Source organism: Geotrypetes seraphini, chromosome 1, assembly GCF_902459505.1.
Source record: "Geotrypetes seraphini chromosome 1, aGeoSer1.1, whole genome shotgun sequence".
Lineage (NCBI taxonomy): Eukaryota > Metazoa > Chordata > Amphibia > Gymnophiona > Dermophiidae > Geotrypetes > Geotrypetes seraphini.
Window position 1 is genome coordinate 192,947,701 of NC_047084.1, and position 20,731 is coordinate 192,968,431.

Here is a 20,731-nt window from a genome sequence, read left to right on the forward strand (position 1 = left end):
ATATATATATATATACATATACATACACACACACATATATATATACATACACATATATATATATCTATACACATACATACATACACACACACATACACTTCCCCCTCCATATTCGCGATGGTTAGGAGCAGAGCCGGCCCGTGAATATTTAAAAAACGCGAATAATATTCAGGCCGGTTCTGCCCCTAACCCCCGCTTCCCCTAGCTATTTTAAGCTCCCCCCCTTTAAGCCTTACCTGGTGGTCTAGCGGGTTTTCAGGCAGGAGCGATCTTCCCATGCTCCTGCCCTGTGCAGATTGCTCACAGGAAATGGCTGCCTTGAGCTCCCGTAGTCTCTCGAACCATTTCCCATGAGCGATCTGCACGGGGCAGGAGCGTGGGAAGATTGCTCCTGCCCCGAAAACCGGCTAGACCACCAGGTAAGGCTTAAGGAGGAGGCTTACAGGGCTTAAAATAGCCCAAAAAAAAGAAAAAGGAATTTTAGGTTTAAAATCGCGAATAAGTGAATCCGTAGGTACAGAAACCGCGGATACGGCGGGGGAAGTGTATATACACTTCTTCCATCCCAATCTACCCTACTTCCTTCCCCCACCCACAAGCAACTGAAACAAACAGAAAAGAGGCTGTATAGTCATAAATGCACCCTTTGCTCTTGCTATGCCATTCTAAATTTTTCAATATATTACTGTACAGTTATGCAGATAAGTCACTGAGTGCATGGATTTGTGTAAAAGCACATAAAAGTGCAACTTTAGAGAGCCCAAGTCATTTTGAAATATCTCATTTTGGAAATTGCTTTGAGAATCCAACAGATGTATTTAAACAGATGTATTTTCCCCAAAAACGTTGGTGAGAATTCTGTTTACATTCTTCAGAGGCGCACTTTGGCAGAAGCAGCAGCTATTACAATGCTGTGTGTAACTTCAAAATGAAAAGAATTAACATCTTCCCAGAAAACCGATAATTTCAAGTGTAGAAACTTAAGGCCTTATTAAAAAATTTTTTAAAAAAATGACTTTTTTCCTCCCATTTGCTGCCAATGAAAAAAATTCTTCAACGAATAAGTCCTTTAATCAGATTGCTGCTGATTATCACCATTAAGTTAATCAAAGTCGACAACCAGTTGTCTGCGCTTTGGTGTAAATCTTCTACAAAAGAAAAAAAAAAAGAGAGATGTTAATATTTCTTAAGTCAAAACCATCATTTTCTTTGGCTTCTGAATAAACTGAAAGGGAAGGAAGAGTACTTTGGAAATCACAGCATTTCATCTCCACTGAAGCCAATTTTTAGACTTCATCACATAGAGAAAAACTTGCACATAGACTTAGGAAAAAAATAGAGGTACACAGGTTCCATTACTCTTTAGTCATAGGAGCTCACAGATCAGAAAAGAGCCAAAACATGTCTAATGTCATCACTTCACACCCTATCTGCTTGTATTACAGCATTTGTAGTATATATAGAAGCTGTCTATGTCCGAGGTTATATGTTGGTCAAACTCTTTCAAAATGAGAGTGGGTAAACATAAATGCTGCATCAAACTCAAAATGGAGGAACCAATGGTTTAATATTTTAAGCAATATTACCACAATGCTTAAAATCCTTCCAAACTCCACCCATCTCTCCTTCTACTGCTATGCTATTTCTTTGGGCCAATACAACATAATGGCACGACGGTTTTATTTTTTGGAAAAAAAAAAAAGAAGGTGGTAGTATTACACTCTATTCCCCTTTCAATTTGGGACTTGATTTTAGGTCTCTGTATTACAGAGCTACCAAAGAGAAACAATTTTAAAGATATCTTCCAGACCACAGGATCAAATACTGGCACAATTCCCTCTTGCTTCCCGTGTCCTTCCAATAGAATAATATTAATTCTGATGACTACAGAGCTTGAGGACATCAGTCATCATTTTAAAAATCGCTCAATGAATCGGCCAATAGCGACCCACTTGGATAGAGTGACAATTTTGAGTGCATCTAGCCCTAAGTGACTTGTCCAGAGATTTGATCCCACAACCTCTGGGTGCAGAGGCAGCAGTTCTACCACTAGGCTACTCCTCGAGAATGGATCAATCTCATGGCGTTGCCTTGAGCAACAAGGTAAGCCTAGTTAGTTTAGGTGGTCCAAACCCTAGTCCTTTGCTTTTTTAGGCTACATGACTATGGAAGAGGGAACACATTAGGAATTTGGGTCTGAGGGTATTGCTTTTTTTTTCTTTTACACTTCTCCCTCCGTATTCGCTATGATAGGGGATTAACAGAACCGCAAATACAGAAAAACCGCAAATAACTTTTTCATATGTTATTAGCTGTTTTCTATTAAAAACCATCGTGAATATGGTGAATCACATGGTGGGAGACCTGGCCTGTTACTGAAGGAGAGGCAAAACACGGTGAAGAAAGCACTGGGAACCGGAGACTTTCTCTGTAAATGCTTGGAATCAGCGATTTCTCTATGCAAGCTGATGTAATTTGGGGGGAGGAGCCAGCAAGCTAAAAATAATCGAAACCATGAATGCTGAAACCGCGAATACGGAGGGAGAAGTGTATATGGATTTCTTTTCCAGCAGTCCACTTAATGCACAGTTCATTATAAGCTTTTCTCCCACTATCCATGGGGAAATAAGCTTAATGAATCAGGTCATTATTAATAAAAATAGTATTGTTGATGATTTTATGCCTTACGTGTAGGTAATTCCAGTTAAATCAAACAGACGTTTTGCAGCTTTCACTTCAGATTTATCATGATTTTTGTCAGACACAAAAATAACTTCTTTTATACCTAGAATGAAGAGACAACACAGTGAATACTTACAAAAACACTGACAAGCCTTGGATATTGAAACAACATATGAATGCATATACACTGACTTTCAAAAAAAAATTCAGATCTGCTGGGATCAGTACATTATGTTAACAGGACCTGTCAAGTCATTCAATACAAGAATTGAAAGCCAAAAGATGTTTTTTAAGCTAGTTCTCTGTTCTCAACACTGGGTACTTAAAGTTCATTTCATCCCTTCACATGACCATATGTCAGTCCTTTATTGATGTCATGAAAAAACATAAATCATTCAAACTCAGCTAATTGGGGCTTTGCCAATAAATAATCAAAAAGATTTCTTTTTCCCAAAGAAGCCTATTTAAAATCCAATATACGTATACTGCATATAGGGACAGTAAAATACTTTTTTTTAATTTTATTTAGAGGGCAAAACAAATCAAATCTCCATCCCTGCCCCAAGTGTGGCATGGGGGGGGGGCAGAGAGGTGCCAGCATTCCCACCAAGAAGGCACCTGGAGCGGTCCAATACCCCCCTATTATTACCCACTGGATATTGGATCGTGGCATCAGCAGCAATTCTTATGCGCAGCCTACCACTAACCCGGAAGTCTCTCCGCAATAGAGGGGAGGCTTCTGGGTTAGTGGCAATAGAAGGGAGGCTTCTGGTTAGTGGCATGACCCAATGAAGCAAGCTTTACTAGGATGAGTACAGGGGAAGGGGGGGGAAGGAAAGTTGCTGGCACAGGTGAGGGGAGGGTGAGAGAAAAGAAAGATACTGGCACAGGGGGAGGGAAAGGAGCCATAAATGATGAGAGGAGATGGTGAAATGTTACACATGATAATGGAGGGGAGGAAGGGCAAGATAGTGCAAGGAGAGGGATAGAAAGGTTTGACCTAGGACACAAGGCAAGGGGAGAGTGGTGGACAGTAGGAAAGAATCAGAAATGTTGGATAAGGGAGAGGATTCTGGAGACAGACAGAGACAGAGCGAGAGAGAGATTCACAGGAGGAGGGGGGGAGGAAAAGGAGGGAGATGTTGGATCTAGGAGTAGAATGGAGTGGAAGGAAGGAAGATGTTGAGAGTGGTAGAACCCTGAGGTCGAGGAGAGGGTGGCAGGGAAACGGATGAGAGGATAGATATAACAGAGGATAGAAATATGGTACATTGAAGATGAAAAAGGTAATGGAGGGCTGAGGAAGGAACGAGATAGGGAATAGGAGAGAAGCTGGAGATTTTAAAAAAGAGAAGTGTAAGAAAGAGGCAAAAAAGAGCTAGTAAGGGAATAGACAAGCGAGAGTAGAAAAGACAAAAGGACAGCAGCCACTTGAAGGAGAATTAGTAGACAACAGGAAAGCTGAAAAAAGAAATTGGAACCAACATGATGTAAAAATAAAACAGACCAACGATTTCCCACTACTATGAAAAAGTGCATAAACAATCTATATATATAAAATAGGAGGTATGTATGTGTGTATGTATGTATGTGCCGCGATCACGCAAAAACGGCTTGACCGATTTGAACGAAACTTGGTATGCTGATCCCTCACTACCTGTGGTGATATGTTCTGGGGGTCTCGCGGCCCACCTGCACACGTGGGCGGAGCTACAAACAGAACATCAGATTTCACCCATTCATGTCAATGGAAAAAATGTAAAAAGCTGCCATTCTCACAGTAATTCAAAAACGGCTTGACTGATTAGAACGAAACTTGGTATGCTGATCCCTCACTACCTGGGGTGATATGTTCTGGGGGTCTCGCGGCCCACCTGCACACGTGGGCGGAGCTACAAACAGAAAATCAGATTTCACCCATTCATGTCAATGGAAAAAATGTAAAAAGCTGCCATTCTCACAGTAATTCCAACTACCTGGGGTGATATGTTCTGGGGGTCTCGCGGCCCACCTGCATACGTGGGCGGAGCTACAAACAGGACATCAGATTTCACCCATTCATGTCAATGGTAAAATTGTAAAAAGCTGCCATTCTCACAGTACTTCAAATACGGCTTGACCGAATTGAACGAAACTTGGTATGCAGATCCCTCACTACCTGGGGGTGATATGTTCTGGGGGTCTCGCGGCCCACCTGCACACGTGGGCGGAGCTACAAATAGAAAATCAGATTTCACCCATTCATGTCAATGGAAAAAATGTAAAAAGCTGCCATTCTCACAGTAATTCAAAAACGGCTTGACCGATTTGAACGAAACTTGGTATGCAGATCCCTCACTACCTGGGGTGATATGTTCTGGGGGTCTCGCGGCCCACCTGCACACGTGGGCGGAGCTACAAACAGAAAATCAGATTTCACCCATTCATGTCAATGGAAAAAATGTAAAAAGCTGCCATTCTCACAGTAATTCCAACTACCTGGGGTGATATGTTCTGGGGGTCTCGCAGCCCACCTGCATACGTGGGCGGAGCTACAAACAGGACATCAGATTTCACCCATTCATGTCAATGGTAAAATTGTAAAAAGCTGCCATTCTCACAGTACTTCAAATACGGCTTGACCGAATTGAACGAAACTTGGTATGCAGATCCCTCACTACCTGGGGGTGATATGTTCTGGGGGTCTCGCGGCCCACCTGCACACGTGGGCGGAGCTACAAATAGAAAATCAGATTTCACCCATTCATGTCAATGGAAAGGATGTAAAAAGCTGCCATTCTCACAGTAATTCCAACTATAAAACACTTTCTATGACACTATAACCACTAGGGACATCGTTTCTATTCTACCACGGACACCATACATATAGAGTTTGTATGTTCTAACTGTGTTTGTAACTGTTTCCTTCATGCACCCCAGTTCATAATGTTATTACATTACATGAGTACTCACATATGCTGAACTAGGAACACAGGTTCCATTCTGAACCGGGAAAAAACTGCATGGAGTTTCTTTTCAACCTGAGTTTCCACATATTGAGTTGTTTAAATCAATACTGAAACTTTTGGATGCCACTTATTCCAACATATCTTCCTTTTCAGTTTAAGAGATTGCAAATTCCAGTGAGACTTGCATTCTCTATCACAATCAACAAATCACAGGGACAGACTATTACATATTGTGGAGTGGATTTAAGATCCCCCTGTTTTTCCCATGGACAACTCTATGTTGCTTGCTCAAGGGTGGGTTCACCCAAGAATTTATATGTTCTTGCTCCTGGAGGTGAAACTAAAAATGTTGTTTATAATCAAGTTTTGTGTTAGTTGTATTGTATTCATTTTATCAAATATTTCACATTATAATTTGAATATTGTACTTTTTATAAAGCTGTTAAAAAATAATTTTATTCACCACTATAAAGTATCTTTATTTGAATCCATTTACAGTGTTATTGCTATAATTAAATACCTGTGCAACGCCGGGGCATCAGCTAGTACACTATATAACTATTACTGGAAAGGCCTCAGTCACGGAGCCTACGCAAGTCATAGACACTGACTACAAAAGTCCGCATAGTTTTCCAGCTCCTTAGCTCCAATCATTGGCCATATTCCAGTCACTAAACTATTTCTTGCAATCCCTTATGGTTTTATGTTATTTTATCTTTTTTACTTTTTAAATAATTTAACTATCAATAACTTATTCTAAAAAGATCTCTAACTAAAAGTTTTTATCTTACAGTCTTATTCATATAATGCACTAATTCAACGTTATGAGACTGTTTCAGCATTCTTAGTTATAATAATTTCGTTATATATTTTTCAATAAAATTACTTAGCTTTGCATTGGTGTTCGTGTTATATGCACTCAGCGCTATGTTTCAAATCATGCCGACGTGGCCAGTGTTTCGTGGAGTATTATTCATAACCACTGCCTCAGGGCCAACTTATGAAACAAGCTACATATGCATATCTGAACAGTAATAGTGTAACATGAACTACAGGTACAGATCCCTTTTTATAGTCCAAGAGCAAACAGGTAGTTATCACATTTCTTACTCTGCATAGCACTCCACAGCTGAAATATCCAATCATCCGGCTCCAGGAAGAGTCTCTGAGCCAGGAGGAAGTGACCTACCTGGTGCCGCTCGCGAGACGCCACCGCCCGAGCGGCACCAGGTAGGTCACTTCCTCCTGGCTCAGAGAGACTCTTCCTGGAGCCGGATGATTGGATATTTCAGCTGTGGAGTGCTATGCAGAGTAAGAAATGTGATAAATACCTGTTTGCTCTTGGACTATAAAAAGGGATCTGTACCTGTAGTTCATGTTACACTATTACTGTTCAGATATGCATATGTAGCTTGTTTCATAAGTTGGCCCTGAGGCAGTGGTTATGAATAATACTCCACGAAACGCTGGCCACGTCGGCATGATTTGAAACATAGCGCTGAGTGCATTTAACACGAACACCAATGCAAAGCTAAGTAATTTTATTGAAAAATATATAACGAAATTATTATAACTAAGAATGCTGAAACAAAGTCTCATAACGTTGAATTAGTGCATTATATGAATAAGACTGTAAGATAAAAACTTTTAGTTAGAGATCTTTTTAGAATAAGTTATTGATAGTTAAATTATTTAAAAAGAAAAAAAGTAAAAAAGATAAAATAACATAAAACCATAAGGGATTGCAAGAAATAGTTTAGTGACTGGAATATGGCCAATGATTGGAGCTAAGGAGCTGGAAAACTATGCGGACTTTTGTAGTCAGTGTCTATGACTTGCGTAAGCTCCGTGACTGAGGCCTTTCCAGTAATAGTTATATAGTGTATTGTTTATGCACTTTTTCATAGTAGTGGGAAATCGTTGGTCTGTTTTATTTGTAGTATCTTCCCACTAAGGGAGTTTAGTGTAGTGTGGTAAAAATAAAACATCCAGACAACAAAGGTAGGAGAAAAAAAAAAGTTTTAAATGAAATATGCATAATAATTTGCAAAAATATTGTTTAAATTTGACAAATAAATTTGCAGAATTTGCTAATTTTCTCCCTCTTTTACTAAATCGTGCAAGAGGTTTTTAGCGTCTGAGCAGCAAAGCATTCAGCATGTCGGCTGGCGCTAAAAACCTCTTGCATGGTTTTGTAAAGGGGGGTTTGTATTCAATTTTGAAATTTTTTGCACAGAATTTCATCAGCAATAATGTTTTTATGGCAAGATCTAATAAACTCAAATTACTATAGTAGACAATGGAACACACACAAAATGACTGCATCAACCACCATTCCCTCATAATGCCACTTTATTAAAAGTCACCAATAAGCAGAACCCTAATTCCAGTTTTGCTGGTCTTTCACAGCACAAACTTGCCCAGTCCCCTAATTGTTTGACTCCCATGTGCAGTTCTTAAGAGATTTAGTGCACTTCAGATCTGCAGATACTACAGAAATATGCGACATCCTTAAAAACTAAAATGAAACCTGAAACACCATAGATAGAAGACTTGCAGTGGTAGTGCAACGTTACAACAATTATATTAGAAGATATAATTAAAGTAGGATCATGGAAAGCTGATAGCATTTATTAGCAAAGATATTTTAAAATCTTCAAATATCTTCTAGGCATTATGTTCAAATTAAAATTTCATGTATATCCTCCCCACAGACCTTGTGTCAGGCAGAACTTTATTCCTTTTCCCGTAATCTATTCACAATATGTCAGAGCACAGTGAATTGACAGTAATTATATGCAATGCTTGCATTGCTCTTTGGCAGCTCTTGATCTAGACATTGCAAACCTAAATTAAAAACATGCTAAGAATCACAGAGGATGCAATTAGTCTTGGCACTGTTCAAACATGAGGCACTAGAAGTATCTTGCAAAGTTGATAGTGCAATTAATTTGGATCTAAATAACAGCAATTTAAAAATCCAACGTCTGATGATGTACTGAAGCAGGCAAGAGCATTACCGATGTGACAAATGAAGCTGGCACTGCTCTCCTTACCTGCCTGAATGATGAGCTTTGCACACTCGTTGCAAGGGAACAGGGTAACGTAGATTCTGCAGCCCTTCACGTCTGCTGAGTTTTTATTCACAAAAGCGTTCAGTTCAGCATGGCATACTGCGGGGGTTCAAAAACAGAAAGGTGAACTTTAAAGCCTGCAGCCAGCTCTCATGTATGCCTCCCTCCCTCCCAGATCATAAGGAATATAAAATTAAGATATAGGTGACAGGGTATGGCATTAAAATTCTCTCTGAATGAAATTAATAAAAATAAATAAATAAAAAGCATATTTGGCTATATGCTGGACAACTGTTGACGAAGAGTACATAAGCATTGCCATACTGGGATAGGCCAAAGGTCCATCAAGCCTAGTATCCTGTTTCCAACACTGGCCAATCTAGGTCACAAGTACCTGGCAGGATGCCAAAAGAGTAAAACATATGTCATGCTGCTTATCACAGGAAGAAGCAGTGGATTTTCCCCGGGTCCAGCTTAATGGTTTATGGCCTTTTCTTCCAGGAATTTGTCCAAATTTGAAAAATGAGCATCCTCACTTGCACCACAATATGACTTTTAGGAATATGAAACTGCTTGCCTTTTACTTACATGCTTTAAGAACACATTGACAGCATCATGTGAGTCACCAAAGCTTTTCTCCAATTCTGTGTCTATACAGAGAAAAGCTTCGTGAAATACGCAAAACTGAGAACAGGCTCTGGCCCCATTGGGAAGTGTAAGAGGAAAAGCCGCATCAGGCTCTGGAGGCCTGTGAAGGGAAGCAGTGGTGGCTACAGGCATATGCTTCACTTGAAAGAGGAAAGTAGTGGTGGTCTCCAGCAGAAGATAAATCGTTTGACAGTAAGATGGCAGGCTTTTGCAGCTGCTGATAGAGAAGCACCAACAGATTCATGCTGCACAGGAAACAGGCCATAGGATCTGCTGTGGCGTACTTTACTTCTAAGGAGGACCCTGGAGGAAAAATGTCTAGATCTGGATGCTTTACTAATGCAAAATGAATCTTATACTGAGACAGTCTATTCATGATCTGCACTTAGACAGCATCATTATGACTCGCTGACAGAGAAAAAGACTGGACAGCACTAATGTCCTGCCTGCTGGTTTGTGATGGCACAGATAATGCAGGAGACAACACAGTGTCTCTGTCCTTATTCTGACATTTACGGGTTATGGGTTATTTATTTATACCTCACCTTCCCCAAAGTGGGTTACAAGTTAAACATACATAATTATAGATAAAAATTAAAATGATATAATCTAAAATACAATCAAATCAACATACATACTGTTCCCAAACCACAGCTCAGTTTTCACTCTCCCTCTCATAACAGTTCTGTCGCATATTATTTACATATGCTACCTGTCTGAACAAATCAACAGTAATTCTCTTCCCCAACCAACACCTTTCATGAGTTTTTAAAAAAAATGCAACTGTACCCATCAATGATCTTAAATGCGATAACTAATTCTACTCACTGGGCCCAGCAATAGAGAAGACACAGTCTTATATCCTCCAAATGCACCTCTCACAATTGGAACAGACAAGAAATGTGTTTCTTCTGACCTCAACAATCTAGTAGACTTTTATAGTCTTCCTAACAAAAAATATAGAGGGTTCACATTAAAAACCCTACACAATAATAAACAAACACATTAACACAGTGGTTCTCAACCTCTCTTCCTTTGTGACATATTTGACAGGTGATGCTCATGTGAGACACACTGAACTCAAATTGACAGCTGAACAAAAGTAAAATAATTTCATTGTTAAAAAAGATGCAAGGAAAATATAAATTATTATTAAAAAGAATTTACTTCATTTTATACATTATTAAAAAGTTATCACATGTTATTTTTACATTACATTACATTGTACTTATAGACTGCGTAGCCATTAGTTCAATGCGGTTTACAAAAGATTACTAATGGTCACAATGGGAGAAATAAAGTAAGTTGTCAGATAATTTGTAAAAAGATAGTTCTTCAGTTGTGTTCTAAACTGTTTGTAAGAATAAGCTGTAAGCAGGAATGTTCAAAATTCTTTATCATGAAGAGCAGCTTGGGACGCTAACGTGTGGTTTAGAAATTTCTTACTTTTGCAGCCCTGAACAGAAGGAGAGTTAACCAAGGGATGAGTTTTTTCTACTATGTCTATAAGAAGCTAAAGAAAATCTGCTAACCACAAAGAAGTTTTAATCTTCACTTACTTTATGAGAGAAATCTGGTAATGATATGTTCCATACAGTGATGAGATTGAATGGGGATCCTGACAATTGGTCTAACAGGACAATTCGTCTAAAATACAATTGGTCCAATACTCAATTCGTCTAAAATGGTTCCTAAATGTCAATTATTTAAATTTAAATTTGCAAGCCAAATATGTTAAATGTCAATTATTAATGTCAAATAAGCACTCAATTCATCTAAAATGGTTCATTTTATTTAAACTTTTAAACTATAAAATGTGAAATTGCCTAACGCTGCATAGAGAGACTAAGAAGCAAAATATGATGCCTAAATATGCAGAGAGACTAAACTTAGCATACAGACGAAACTTAAAACTGTTTTTAAACACTCATTCAAAATATGATGTTAAATGTCAATTATTAATGTCAAACAAACAATCAAATAGTCTAAAATGGTTCATTTTACTTAAACACTCAAACTGTAAACTTGTGAAATCGCCTAAATGCAGAGAATATGCAAACAAAATATGAAGCTTAAAAATGCAAAGACTAAACTTAAAACTGTAAAACTTGAAAAGGTACAAAAATAATGTCAGAAAGTTAACATCTCAGATTGTGTGCCATTCCACGAAGAAAATCTATTATATCAAACAAAACTCTATTAGAAAAAATTGAAATTAAGCGATCTTCTGGCAGTTTTTCATTGAGTTTGTTTGTCGCGGCTCTCCTATGATAATATAGTCGATTTGGCCTTCCATATTCTGTTGTTCCTTCTGCAGTTCCTTTATGAGTTTGAAAACACAAACATGAGCAGTTCTGATGAGTGAACCTAGCCAACCTTCGACGCAGTTCAGAGTATTCTAAGTTCAACCCTTGCATGAACAGACCAGAAAGGAGGAGGAAATAAGGGATATGACCTAATCTTGCTGGCCTTGAAGAGTTCTGCAGGTATGGCCATGAATGTATGTTTCATCGAACCACTACACTAATTCATCAGCTTCTTGCATTATTTCAAGCCAAGCTGTGGTAACATCAGATGGTTGAAGAAAGGCCTACGTGGTGAACTGGTGACTTTATGCTGAATTCCTTGTCTGTTGCATATTTCTCAGTCAGTCCAACTGCCTGTATTTTCTTGTATGTTTTGGCATAGATGGAAGAAACATCCGCTTTTTGTTGTTCCAGTGACTTCTTCTCTCAGTGATCTTATGACTGCTTGTTTGAAGTTGGAAATAATGATAGACGGATCCAGAGTAATGCCGTTGTCAGCGGCAAAGTCGTTCAAATCCTGGAAAAGAGTTTCGTAACATTCCAAGGATTTCAAGGACATTAGGCTGAAGGCAAGGGGAAGGATTCGGTTTCTGTTATCTGGTCCAACCAGAAGCGTGAATGGAATAAAGCTGGGTGCATATAGTTGGAACAGTCTTGAAAGCTTCATCCATAATCCAAAACTGCGCTTTGCTTAATTTACAATCATTGGAGACTGTAGTAAACAGAAGGATTTTATCAGAACTTATATCTGTATTCTTCACAAGAAAAGTTTCACTATTTAGTGTCTCCGTGAATTCATGAGGAATAACCAATTCATCCAAGGAATGCGGCTCAGTATAATCTTCTCTACGAACTTGTTTAGCCATTTGCTTCACTGATATTGTTTTCAGAAGGTAAGGCTGTGCTGCCTGGTTCATCGTTGGAAATTGCAGACTGGACAATTTGCACCGGCTTCTCATTGCTTTGCGCTGCGCTTCTTTTAACTGCAGCCTTCCCTCAAGCAACTTCTGGGCAGAATGACCCTGCAGTGTGGGAAGGATGATCTCCAAATTTCTGTAGTAAGTGCTTGTCACCCTGGATGATTGTTAATTGCTGACCTTTTACAGTTTCTGTTTTCGCATCTCCAATAGTAGGCGATTTCTCCAGTAGTCTTCCTCGCAACTTTTCATCTCAAGCATACTAGATAACATCTACGGTAGCAATTAACTTTTCTCTACCCTTTTCTGACTCGACCATAGAACTCCATCAACCACAGTTATAATTTTACAGAACACTGTACTCAGACAACTTTCCAAGTAATGCTCTTTAGTCACATTGGATGTTTAGCTATTATATTGTAGTGGCCAAGATTCAATAAAAATTAATGGCAAATAAATTCTCTTTTATAATAAATCATCTATTAACAGGAATTGTCACATGAAGCCATTATATTCCTTAAAGATTAAAGCCAGGACTAAGATTTCTCACTACTGTGGCGGGGCAGGAGACCAGGATTACACTACTTTTTACCTCTTTACAAGCTAAAGCCATTTGTCTATTAATCTTATCAATTCCATAGCAGAAGTCATCAAAGACAACAAAGCAGTGATAGGCTGAAAGTACATATTCAAATCCTGGTGTCACTTCAGTAACTGCAGGAAATCCAATCAAATCAATGGGAAAATCAAAATACAGTGGAACCTTGGTTTACGAGCATAATTCGTTCCAGAAGCATGCTCCTAAACCAAAATACTCGTATATCAAAGCGAATTTCCCCATAGGAAATAATGGAAACTCCCTTGATACGTTCCCCCCCCCTGCGAGGCCAGCAGCGCTGCTCCTCCCTGCTCACAAAGGCCCCCCCACGCGAACAACTTGAAACTTACCCCCCGTCTGGCACCGGCACGCAGCCCACAAGACGTGCCGGTGCCGCTTGAAGAACTTCTTGCCTCTGCCGGGCCTTGAGCATGCATCTGCGCATGCTCAAGGCTTTCTAATTCTCCCTCTCGCCAAGATTCTCGGAGATCTACGCCATTTGCTATGAGTGATCTGTAAGGGGCAGGAGCGTAGGAAGATCGCTCCTGCCCCGAAAGCCCGCTAGACCACAAGGTAAGGTCTGGGATGCCGGGAGAGAGGCAGGAAAGGTCCGGAATGCAGATTTTAAATTAAAATATAAATAAATAAATCGCAAATAACTGAATCTGCGGATACTGAAACCGCGGATTCGGAGGGCTCACTGTACTTCGAACAGGGGAGATATGATACAGACATTTAAATACTTGAAAGGTATTAATATACATAGAACCAAATCTTTTCCAGAGAAGAAAAAATGGTAAAACAAGAGGACATAATTTTGAGGTTACAAGGAGGAAGACTTAGGAGCAAGATTAGGAAATTCTTCTTCACGGAGAGGGTGGTAGATGCCTGGAATGCCTTCCTGAGGGAAGAGGTAGAGGGAAACGGTGATGGAATTCAAAAAAGCGTGGGATAAAATAGAGGATCTCTAATTAGAAAACGAAGGATGTAAATTAAAGAACTAAGGCCAATATTGGACAAAATTGCACGGTCTGTGTGCCATATATGTTGATTTATTTATTTAAAATTATTTATAACCCGCCTAGCCACAAATCTAGGCGAGAAGCAAAATAACATACATAATAAGCTAAAAATGAACACAAATCAGCAAAAGAAACACAATATAAAAACAGAGGAAATCAAGCATTCAGTGATTCAGTGTGGTGGACATCAATGGGAACTCCACTAATATGGAACAGGAAGATCTTACTGGCCAGACTTTATGGTAGATATCCTGCAAACAACGGGATGGTTGGATAGGCTGGAGTGAGCATGGATGGCAACTTCAGCATTTGGAACCTAGGACAATACTAGACTTTACAGTCTATGGCCCAGAAATATCAAAGAAGAGACAAGTTAATTTAATCATGTATTTTTTAATGGGTATAACTTATGGGTAGACTGGATGAACAGTTCAGGTCTTTATCTGTCGTCATTTACTACGTTACTATATCTTATATCTTTTGGGTTCTAAACATTCAAGGTCCAGCACCTGCTACAGTAGCAAATATATTTCACTTTGATCAGAAATGGCAAGGTCAAACTCAAGTAGATATCATATACACAACCTTAGATAAAATATTATTCACCGTTTAAGACCTCAGTGGTGCAAGCTGTGAGAGCAGTTCATTCACAGAGTTGTTTGCACTAAAGTCTTCATCGGTCTTGATTTATATTTTTTAATTAGTTTTCAATTTATAAAAAAGATAGAAAGGTACTCATCTTTTTTAGAAAAGCATAGCAGGGGCTCTTCACCAACATAGGCTATGTTTCGCCCAGGGGGCTTTATCAAGGTATTTTCCCCTGACAAAAAAGAAAGAGAGTCACCATAAAATATCTCAATCATATCACTTTCACCTCGAATTTATAGCTAACCCATACAGACAATTCTTAAAGCCTATATCAGTAGCCAAAAAACAGTTTTATAGAGAGAATCAAAGAAGTTTTTTACATATACCTTTGTTATGCCAGTTCCATGTATACTGCCGATAGTGTTTAGAGCAGAAACATGGCGGCGGCGTTTTTTTATCCCGATGGGTCAACGTAATGATCTCATACTAACGTGCCCAATCAGAATCACAGGACAGTAGAGGGAAATTTAAACTAATGTCATCCATTCCACCTCAGAATTCAGACCATTAGGCTTAACCGTATTTAGAGAAAAAATCAATTGTTGTTCTTTAAAGTTTAAACGCTCTACATGGTTCCCGCCCTCCCACCCTACCTCAATACATTCGACTATTCTCCATCTTAAATCTGTTATTTTATGCCTCATGACCTGCCAGTGTTGAACCAGCAGCGCTTCCAGACTTCCGGTATTGATTTTAGATTTATGTTCAGTCAGTCTCACCATAATCTTTCTACTAGTTCTTCCGATGTAGACAAGGTCACAAGGACATATAATCGCATATATGACATGAGTACTGTTACATGAGGTATTTTTCTTTAGTTTAAAAGTCTTTTTTGTACCTGGGTATGTCCATTCAGGACCAACAATTGCTTGTGAGCACCACTGGCATTGCCCACAAATTTCTTGAATGAACCTTTGTTTCTCAACAACTTTTTCCTCAAATTTTTGAACGGATAAAAATTCTCCAATAGTTCGACCTCTCTTAAAAGAGACAGTCGGGTATAGTTGAAAACATGGATGCAGCTCTAACACAGGCCAATGTGACTTAATACTTTGGAAAAATCTACTACTTAAATCGGTATAGGGGAGCACACAGATCATATTCTCATCACTCTCGGTGTTTTTATTATTTATACTTTCTTGAATCAGCAAAGATCTATTAGCATACTTAGCATGAAGATACGCTTTCCTAATGGATTTTTTCGGATATTGTTTCTCCGGGAATCTCTGCGTCATTATTTCTGACTGTATTTCAAACTCTTTTTTATCAGAGCAAATCCGTTTGATTTGTAAAAATTGACTCACTGGTATATTATATTTCAGAAAGTATGGATGGTAGTTCGAGAAATGCAAGAAATTGTTCCGTTCAACTTCCTTCCTATACAGAGTTGTTTGGATAGATTGATCTTTAAAAATCATTACATCAAGATATGCGATCTTATTAGGATGAGCTGTCATAGTAAAGGTGAGATGCGGATCCAGGGTATTCATCCATGTGAGAAAATATTCCAAGTCTACATATGATCCACCCCAAAAGATCAATATGTCGTCCAAATAGCGTTTCCATAGTTTAACATTTTGAAATATTGGTGCTGGATATATATGATCTGCTTCAAATTTGGAAACATAAAGATTTGCCACCGAGGGAGCTAAGGTAGGCCCCATCGCAACTCCTTGTGTCTGATAGTAGAAGTCACCTCGATACCAAAAATGGTTTGATTGTACTACTAAAGTGGCTAATTTCATAAGCCAATCTGATTTAAAACGGCCTAAGTCCATATTTTCTATATATAGGAAGGAAGTTGAACGGAAAAATTTCTTGCATTTCTCGAGCTACCATCCATACTTTCTGAAATATAATATACCAGTGAGTCAATTTTTACGAATCAAACGGATTTGCTCTAATAAAAAAGAGTTTGAAATACAGTCAGAAATAATGACGCAGAGATTCCGGGAGAAACAATATCTGAAAAAATCCATTAGGAAAGCGTATCTTCATGCTAAGTATGCTAATAGATCTTTGCTGATTCAAGAAAGTATAAATAATAAAAACAATGAGAGTGATGAGAATATGATCTGTGTGCTCCCCTATACCGATTTAAGTAGTAGATTTTTCCAAAGTATTAAGTCACATTGGCCTGTGTTAGAGCTGCATCCATATTTTCAACTATACCCGACTGTCTCTTTTAAGAGAGGTCGAACTATTGGAGAATTTTTATCCGTTCAAAAATTTGAGGAAAAAGTTGTTGAGAAACAAAGGTTCATTCAAGAAATTTGTGGGCAATGCCAGTGGTGCTCACAAGCAATTGTTGGTCCTGAATGGACATACCCAGGTACAAAAAAGACTTTTAAACTAAAGAAAAATACCTCATCTAACAGTACTCATGTCATATATGCGATTATATGTCCTTGTGACCTTGTCTACATCGGAAGAACTAGTAGAAAGATTATGGTGAGACTGATTGAACATAAATCTAAAATCAATACCAGAAGTCTGGAAGCGCCGCTGGTTCAACACTGGCAGGTCATGAGGCATAAAATAACAGATTTAAGATGGAGAATAGTCGAATGTATTGAGGTAGGGTGGGAGGGCGGGAACCATGTAGAGCGTTTAAACTTTAAAGAACAACAATTGATTTTTTCTCTAAATACGGTTAAGCCTAATGGTCTGAATTCTGAGGTGGAATGGATGACATTAGTTTAAATTTCCCTCTACTGTCCTGTGATTCTGATTGGGCACGTTAGTATGAGATCATTACGTTGACCCATCGGGATAAAAAAACGCCGCCGCCATGTTTCTGCTCTAAACACTATCGGCAGTATACATGGAACTGGCATAACAAAGGTATATGTAAAAAACTTCTTTGATTCTCTCTATAAAACTGTTTTTTGGCTACTGATATAGGCTTTAAGAATTGTCTGTATGGGTTAGCTATAAATTCGAGGTGAAAGTGATATGATTGAGATATTTTATGGTGACTCTCTTTCTTTTTTGTCAGGGGAAAATACCTTGATAAAGCCCCCTGGGCGAAACATAGCCTATGTTGGTGAAGAGCCCCTGCTATGCTTTTCTAAAAAAGATGAGTACCTTTCTATCTTTTTTATAAATTGAAAACTAATTAAAAAATATAAATCAAGACCGATGAAGACTTTAGTGCAAACAACTCTGTGAATGAACTGCTCTCACAGCTTGCACCACTGAGGTCTTAAACGGTGAATAATATTTTATCTAAGGTTGTGTATATGATATCTACTTGAATTTAACCTTAGAAAAGAAAAAATATTTTCTATTGCCTTATCTTCTTGTATTTAAGGTCAAACTCAAACATACCCTTCTTATAACACTCCTTCCCACCTCAGCCCCGCTAAAATCATGTGCACTTGGAAGCATTTGATAACACTTCTGCTTCAGCTGAAAATAGCACAAGTATAAAGCATTTCCAGGCATTTCCCAGGGGAGAACCATAGAATAAATTGTGCTAGTAATGAAAAAAGGCTTTTTTTTTTTTTTTTTTGCATTTAATGCAAAGTGATATATTAATCTAAAGACAAGCTAATTGTATTAAACAGCAATACACTAGAACCAGTTCTCACAGCTTTATTTCACTTGTCACAAAAAAGTAGAAAGTGGCGGTGAGGAATAGATTATAGAGCAGCAAAGCAAAAAAAAAAATAAGTTATTTGGAACAGGATACAAGATAAGTGCACCGGTTTATATATTTTTCTTTAACATATGAAATTTGTTGATTTGGGCAATAGTATCATTAGTGAAATGATTGGAAGTAGTTGAGACAAACCATTGGGAAAAATCTCCAGGCAGTGGTCTCTCTGACAACACTTCTGAGCACTTTTCAAACGCTATACAGTACAGTATTTCCCTGCATATAGACCGCAGAAAAGGGCAACCTATGTTTAAAAACCGGAAGATAAGCTGCCCCATGGTATTAGCCGTGGCTTATCTTCCGGTACCTGCCTTTTTCAATCATACCCCCCAGTACCTCCTTCATCCCCCTCCCCGGTACCTCCTTCAAAACCCTCTTGCTAGACAGCAGATGGCTCAAATTTCCAGCGGTGCAGGGCAACCGCGATCTCTTTGGCATCCGGCCGGCTCCCGTACCACTCACTGAATGGCCAACATCAGCTCTCGCAGGACTCGCGAGAACTGACGTCAGCCACTCAGCAAGCGGTGCAGGGGCATGTTGGATGCCGAAGAGATTGTGGCTGCCCTGCACCGCTGGAGATTCGAACCGTGCGCCGTCAAACGAGGGGGGCTCCAAAAAAGATACCGGGGGGGGGGGGGATGATTTAAAATTGATACATAGGCCACCCCATTTAACTAGGCTGTGCTGCATACATGGGTTTGTAAAACCCATGTATAGGCCGTGGCCTATATATAGGGAAATACAGTATATAAGCTGTTTTCAAGCAACTGCATGCTGAGTTTGGGTTTTTTGTTTTGATGTACCTCCATAACAGCAACATAAAAATTTCTCCACTGGACTGTCCATAAGCTGTTTACTACACTATCTAGATGCTGAAAGACTATACAATCATATAGACTCTAATAACATCAAGTCAATAAAGAAGAAGAGCAATAAGAGAGGAGTATATGAAATGAAAGATCACTTAATGTTGATTAAAGCCATCATGGCCAGTGCTAAGAAACCATCCTCTTCACTCTCTAATACTTATAATGAATATATAAATATATATGTAAATTCAAAAGCTGTGCGAAATGCGTTGGCACGGGGGAGCTTCATTTTAAAGTTGAAGCATGTTCTCTATGAGCTAAGTTCATTTAAATTATTTAACTTATTTATTAATTATAAAAGAATAAGAAAAATCATTATAAAAATCATTTAAAAAAATATATACAAAAATGCATTATGCAGGGATGAATGAGGAAATGACACGAACCGAAGAGTGCTAATACTCATAGGTCATATCTGATATCCCGATGTGCTACGCATATTAAATCAACTCATGCACTATATAAAACACCAATCTACCATTGTGCAGTGCTAAGAAAAGCAGAAACCTTAGTATAGTATGGATTGACTATAACCTGTCTGTCACCTGATTTTATCAATTTTTTGGCAAATATTTTAAATCAGATTGAGCTTTGGATGACTGCTTTCAAATTGAAATTAAATACAGCAAAACCTTGGATTGCAAGTAACTTGGTTTGCAAGTGTTTTGCAAGACAAGCAAAACATTTTATTAAATTTTAACTTGATATACAAGCAATGTCTTGAAATACAAGTACATACAGTATACACACATCACAACTGAGCCGATGGTTCTTCTTTCTCTGACGCTGCAGGAGTGTAATGACTGTTCTAAATGAGCGAGGTCTTGCAATAAGTGTACATATAGTACAGTCAAACCTCAGTTTGCGAGTAACCTGGTTTGCGAGTGTTTTGCAAGACGAGCAAAACATTCTCGCAAAACTTATCTCGCAAACCGAGTGTTGACTCGATTTGCAAGCGCCCCCTCCTCCCCTGATAACTGGCATTGCTCCCCCCCGCTCGAACTGGCACCCCCCGCCCGAACAACTTGAACTTACCCCTCCCCCCCCCGAGAATCTCGGCAAGAGGGAGAATTAGGCCTTGAGCATGCGCAGATGCATGCTCAAGGCCCAGCAGAGGCAGGAAGATCTTCTAGCGGCACCGGCACGTCCTGTGGGCTGTGTGCCAGTGCCAGACGGGGGAGGGGTAAGTTCAAGTTGTTCGGGCAGGGGGTGCCGGTTCGCGCGGGGTGGGGGGCAGCGCCGCTGGCCTCGGGGTGGGTGGGAACGTATCAAAGCGAGTTTCCATTATTTCCAATGCTTCTGGAACGAATTATGCTCGTAAACCAAGGTTCCACTGTATTTTGTATTAAAGTTTTTGG

The 20,731-nt window shown here is 39.1% G+C and overlaps 1 protein-coding gene across 3 annotated transcripts in view; it reads right to left on the reverse strand.

Moving 5' to 3' along the window:
• Nucleotides 1-411: 411 nt before the first annotated feature.
• The window catches only part of DCTD (dCMP deaminase), a 50,156-nt gene continuing 29,836 nt past the window's right edge, over nt 412-20,731 (reverse strand). For all 3 annotated transcript variants that reach the window (XM_033943002.1, XM_033942993.1, XM_033942985.1), the window contains exons 4-6: nt 8,687-8,803; nt 2,689-2,785; nt 412-1,148 (exon numbers count right to left, since the gene is read on the reverse strand). In XM_033943002.1, the coding sequence (XP_033798893.1) occupies nt 1,103-1,148; nt 2,689-2,785; nt 8,687-8,803 (260 nt within the window). In that variant the 3' untranslated portion in view covers nt 412-1,102. The remainder of the gene's footprint in view (nt 1,149-2,688; nt 2,786-8,686; nt 8,804-20,731) is intronic.